We start from the raw sequence: 5,770 nt of genomic DNA, 5'->3' as shown, positions 1-5,770 counted from the left end.
CCCTGCCTTCGCCCGAGTCAGCTGGGATAGACTCCAGCCCCCCCCCCCCGCGACCCTAGTGAGGAATAAGCGGTGTATAGATGATGGATGGATGGATGGATGGATGTCCCCGGGTGTTTAGTTTTTGGTTTAATGGGTTTAGTTCTCCGGGGTGGCTTGGGAGGGAATTAGCCCGTATTTTTGTTTATTCACTTGGGGTCTTTGTTGTTTGGCGTGTGTGTGTTGGTAGCACTTTCTGTTTTGTTTGCGGTGGGGCGATTCCTTCTCAACCATCCTTGTTGGTCTTTTGTTAATGTTATTATCCTTTTTTTAGGTTCTGTTTATGCCCAGGCTCGATAAGGTTTTAATTGTATTTTATTCTGTATTTGGCCATTTTTATAATTACCTAGAATAAATTTTATTTACTAATAAATTAATTTTAACATTACATTTTGATTGCTGCTCCATTTTAATATTTTAAATAAATTTTATTACACATTTTTAAGCCTTGTCTCTGCCTTGTTTTTACAATACTTACCTGTGTGTCTTATTTTAAGCTGGTGGTTCGTCTATGGGTTTTTAAAATACTCCACCACTTCACCAGTTTATTCTTGTGTACCTCGGGTCACAGGGGCATGTACCTCGACAGCATCTACATGTCATAGTAAAGATCGGGCTAATGCGCAAGGATGTCAATGAGCTGGTACCAGATGTATTTTGTTTTGTTCTATTTACTTTGTTACTCAGCCAGCTTACTCACTATTTGTACTGCCTTCCATAATAGGCTGAGATGCAAATCACCTCAGAGAGTGATGGACCCTTCTAGGTTGTGGGTGGGTGGGATGTAGGTATTTGAGTGTTGATGAGTTGTATGTTGATTAATGTGTATGTTGATTCTAAAATGCAAAATATAATAAAAACTACAAATCATAAAAAAACTCACATACGCCACAATTATTGTTCTTAATTATCTGATGTTCATAAACTAATCTTAGTACAGTTAACATTTTGCATGACCGTTTTGCATATGTCATAGCCCAAGGAGAAATTTATTATTTAAGCATTGAAAATTCAGTCTTTATCAAACTATAACAACTTATCACTGCTGCAAATTGCTACGACTTACTTTGACCCAGAAAATAGTACCAGCATCACCTCTGTCCACAGCTGTATATCAACATCTGGCACATTTGTCTTAATGAGATCCGGTTCTTTTCCATCTTTGTCAGAAACAACTGAAATTTATCAACATCTGACTTGTGGAAACCTGCTTTAAGCTCCTTTAAACTTTATTTTTTGATGCCATTCCTCTGGTGGCGGTAAATTCTAGGACTCACAGGTTAATTTTTGTCCATCCACTCTTGCCACAAATTGCTCTGCAGGTTATCCCAGACTGTAGGCACACAGTGAATAAAATTTGAATCTGGATTTTCTAAGCTTAGTGAAAACAGTCTTGTTGCTGGTAGTCTAAATAGCGTGTGCACCTGACACATTACATGGAGAACTCGCACGTTCAATTATGGACAGAACAACTATTAAAATATATCATGTTTTTGAGGATTCACTATAACTTTTTTCTTCCTGGTGAAATTCATCACGCCCATAAATTATTGTGAAACCTGTTTTGTGCCTGCCTACACTGGGTGTTAGGATTGAGGCTGCCATCTGCTAGACACACAAACACATCAACTTGGATCCTGTCAAGGCGTCATCCTAGATAGTATTTCTTCATCTGCCACCCAGCTGCCCCATGGGTTTTAAGGCTCAGTGGTCAACATACTGATGGATACATAAAACTCTGACTTGCCTTGAACATCTGTTCATCATTGTGTTGCTACATATTATAGTTTGAGGCAACTTCATGATAAAAAATGTATTAAATTTGTGGGAGTTGTTTCTTTTATACAGACATAAACACACACATGCATACAAAGGGTGTATGCCTCCTCAAAACCACTGAATGAGGAAAACAATTTATCCATCCATCCATTATCTATATACCGCTTCATCCTCATTAGGGTTGCTGGGGGGCTAGAGTCTATCCCAGCTGACTTAGGGTGAAGGCAGAAGACGCCCTGGACAGGTCACCAGTCTAGCATAGGACTACACATAGAAACAAACAATAACACTCACATTCACACCTACGGACAATTTAGAGTTACCAATTAACCTCAGCATGTTTTTGGACTGTGGGAGGAAGCCGGAGTACCTGGAGAACATGCAAACTCTGTGTAGAAAGATCCCGGGAAGACCAGGACACAAACTGAGATCTTCTAGCTGCAAGGTGTCAGTGCTAACCACCAAGTCACTGTGCAGCCTGAAAACTATTTATACTGAACTCTAAAACTAAAGTGAGTGAGATACTGAAAGATCACTATTTGTACTGTTCAACTCAAAGGCTTTCTCTTTTTTTTGGATGAATCTTTTTTTTTTTTTTTAATCTGATCTGATAATATCTATAGGTTTTATATGTATTTACATTGTCATAATGCTAGGTGCTATGATTTTATATTTAACCCTGAGGTCACTAGGGCAACTGCAACTGTGCTCCTAATGTGGCTTCACTGCAATGCTCTAAATTTACCAATTTTGATCTGCAGGGCATTTTTTGTTTGTTTTGGTTTTGTTTTCAGTGATTCTTGGCAGTGTAATCTCTGATTTAATGCAATCAAATTTCATCTGACTGGACAGCCAAGATCTTGGCCTCAGGTATCTATATGCTTGATGACAGTGGTCTGCTGTCCTTTTCTTTTTTTTTCTTTTTTTTGTGTCACACATGGCCATCAGTTTAAAGGGAACCCCCCCATTTTAAATGACCTATAGTTGCTCTGCTGCCCACATAGTGTTGAAATTGCATCCACTTATCTGTAAACTCCACAGTAATGTGAGTTTAATGGAACAGTTGAATAGTTATTTGGCTGATCCTTGATAGCTGGTTTTGTAGGTACACATTTCATGCATTTCTCAATGGAATCCTGTTCAATATATGCAGGAAGAAGCACTTCGTCTTCAAAGGACAGGTTAGAGGTGGCAGAATTGACCCTGTTGTTTATCAACATGTGGCACATTTGTCGCAATGAAGCAACTTCAAAATTTAGCCACATCAAACTTGTTATTACATCACTGTAGAGTTTATAGATCAGTGGATGTAATTTAAACACTCTGAGAGCAGCAGTGCAGCTTTAAATGTTTAAAAAGCGAATTTCCTTAAAGAATGATGATCATATGTGACACCAATGATGGCTGTGAAATTCTGGGATTGGGAAGCAGGTCACAGATGTCATGCATATTGATACTAGAGGCCAATAATCTACATTCCTGTTTGCAAGTACCTAAATTAGCTACTTTGTTGGCGATCCTGGCAGATAGAATTTGTCCAGGTCAGCTATGCAGATAGGAATTGGTTTATTAGGACCACGTACACAGAAAGATAGGTAAGAAATAGGTTATCAGTTTTGTTTTGTAAACAATTTCATTTGAAAATGAATGAGTTATTGGACAAACCTGAGTGAAACAGTACAACTAGTCACCTTTCAGTATATCACAACTCCTTTAACAAATGCAAAGAATGTATTTATTCATAAGAGGCAGCTTTACACTCCTGACAATGGATCATATCAGAATGTAGCAACACACATAAAAATCAAGGCAAGTCAAATTTTTATGTAACTGTCATTCGAAATTCTGGATGATGACGTCCCGACAAGATCCCAGTCGATGGTTTGTGTGTCATATAGATGGCAGCCTCAATCCTAACACCCAGTGCAGGCAGCAAAGGGACAGATCTCTCATGGATCAATATACTTGAAGACTTCCACTAGGAAGAAAAAGGAGAATGCAAACATACATAGTTATTAATATGACATATTATTTGCAGTGATAATGGAATCCCTTCCTGTCTCAGTTCAGCAACAAGTGTGTTGGCTGTGTCTAATGTGGTTTAAGGGTTTAATAACCCTGAAAGACTGTTTCCTCAGCTTTTCATAGGCCTCTTCCCTGGTGTTATCATTCCAGAGGCAATTTATGTTGCAGCTTTTGCAGAATGGGCATAATACAGTCAGCAAACAGTGGACTGTAGGAATCCATTAGAGTAAAATCACCAAAGAATGTGTCTGTTTCTATCTTTTTGTTTTGAATTAAGCTTTAGTCCTGCAATATTATTTGCTTGCTGTGATAACTGCCCAATATCACAGTAAAATGCCTGATTGCCCATACAATACCTCTCTGATGAACAAGATTTCTTCTTTTATGTGTAGACCAGAGATAACATTAGATGGAGCCTTGAACAGAGCAGTGTAATACAGTATTTCAAAGTGACCAAATTAATCTGGTGTCCTACAGTCCACGTACGCTTACTTTTCTCTAGATCAACCTTACCGAGTTCGTAGAAAACAGCCTTTCTTTCCACCTCATTGTCACACACTGCTCGAAAGACCGGCGGCAGGAGAGGTTTGGCGCAAACCTCTTCAACAACTTTCTTGGTGAGTTGAGGGTTCTTCTCATCTAAATCCATCAATTCCTTCAGTTCTTTCACTGCCTCCAATGGGAAGTGTCTGTCTCTAACCTGGAGGGAAAGGAAAGAAGAAGGACATTCAGTAACAAGAAAATTCTGACACAATCCAAGTCTTAACATGCAGGATGCTGTAGTGATACTCACCTTAACCAGAAAACCAAGAGCTCCGGTGCACAGGAGCACCATGACAAGGACAACACTGAGCGCTCTCATTTTCAGGTGTGAGGTGGCTTCCAGTTTTTCTTCTGTGGTTGCTGTAGAGCTTAGAGACAACAGAGGCTGGGTGCAGGACCATCGGCAGTGCAGGACATTTATAGAGAGCAGAGGATCAAGAACAAAGAGACAAAACACTCGGGGGTAGAAGACTGAGTCCCAACTGTACAGGATTAACTTGTATTACAGGACTCACATGTGGTTCAATCACTAACAACACTAAAACAAAGACACTGCCTTCACCAAGATCCGAAGACATGCATTGTTTAGATGCACATTCTTTCTTGATGTGTATCTGCACTGCCTCTTGGGCATTTGTACATATTAGTCAGTAATTTAAGGACCAACTGGCAGAACTGGTAGTGCAAAGAAAGTAAAGGTGACCGGACAACAATGGGTCAAAGCTAATCTGCCAAACATGCCAGACTACTGCGTTGGATCCTTTATTTGGTCTTCAACCACAATTCTTTAATTTGTTTATAATCTCTGTGTTTTGCCTTTGGGACAGGCAGAAAATAAAATCTGCAAAGCACGTAATCAAGACTGTGAAGAGTGGACCAGTGAAGCAAAGCTGGAATTAAAGGACTGCAGTCAACTTATTTACATTATAGATTGTTTGTATTTACATTTTGTTTTTAATGCACAGACATTATCTTCAGATAGATAGATAGATAGATAGATAATGTATTTAATTTGTTCTTTTTGGACTGTTTGTGTTGTTTACAACTCACAAAACACTTAACTACTGTATAGAGTTTTTATTTATGTTGATGGTCATCAGATCTTCTTTAAAACAACGGACCAGCCACGGCATTAAAACCCCTGACAGATTCAATTCAGTTTTATTTATATAGCGCCAATTACAGTCAAATTGTCTCAAGACGCTTTACAGAACCCATATGCCTGACCCCCAGAGCAAGCCCAAAGGCAACAGTGGCAAGGAAAACACCTTTTCCAGATGAAGTGATGACATTGACTATCGTCTAACAATGTCACCTGTGAACGGATGGAATATATTAGGCAGCAATTGAACAGCCGATTATTGAATTTGATGTGTGGAAGGCA

The 5,770-nt window shown here is 39.2% G+C and overlaps 1 protein-coding gene across 1 annotated transcript; it reads right to left on the bottom strand.

The window, feature by feature from the left end:
• Positions 1-2,696: 2,696 nt before the first annotated feature.
• On the bottom strand, positions 2,697-4,803 carry LOC118470248 (guanylin-like). The gene is made up of 3 exons (XM_035947927.2): positions 4,637-4,803; positions 4,357-4,543; positions 2,697-3,796 (listed from the first exon to the last, which is right to left on the bottom strand). Exons 1-3 carry the CDS (start codon positions 4,703-4,705, stop codon positions 3,768-3,770), a joined length of 285 nt encoding a protein of 94 aa, XP_035803820.1. The 5' UTR covers positions 4,706-4,803; the 3' UTR covers positions 2,697-3,767.
• Positions 4,804-5,770: the final 967 nt, after the last annotated feature.

This window comes from Amphiprion ocellaris, chromosome 5 (assembly GCF_022539595.1).
Source record: "Amphiprion ocellaris isolate individual 3 ecotype Okinawa chromosome 5, ASM2253959v1, whole genome shotgun sequence".
Lineage (NCBI taxonomy): Eukaryota > Metazoa > Chordata > Actinopteri > Pomacentridae > Amphiprion > Amphiprion ocellaris.
Note: the sequence above shows the minus strand (reverse complement) of the source record. Positions and strands in the feature narration are given on the sequence as shown.

What these genes read in the sequence shown, in the direction of transcription:
- LOC118470248 (XM_035947927.2), bottom strand. Translation starts at nt 4,705, where the DNA reads ATGAGAGCGCTCAGTGTTGTCCTTGTCATGGTGCTCCTGTGCACCGGA. An exon ending in CTCTTGGTTTTCTGGTTAAG is followed by an intron (nt 4,544 to 4,636) that starts GTGAGTATCACT and finishes CTTTCCCTCCAG; the next exon opens with GTTAGAGACAGACACTTCCC. An exon ending in GGCTGTTTTCTACGAACTCG is followed by an intron (nt 3,797 to 4,356) that starts GTAAGGTTGATC and finishes TTTTCTTCCTAG; the next exon opens with TGGAAGTCTTCAAGTATATT.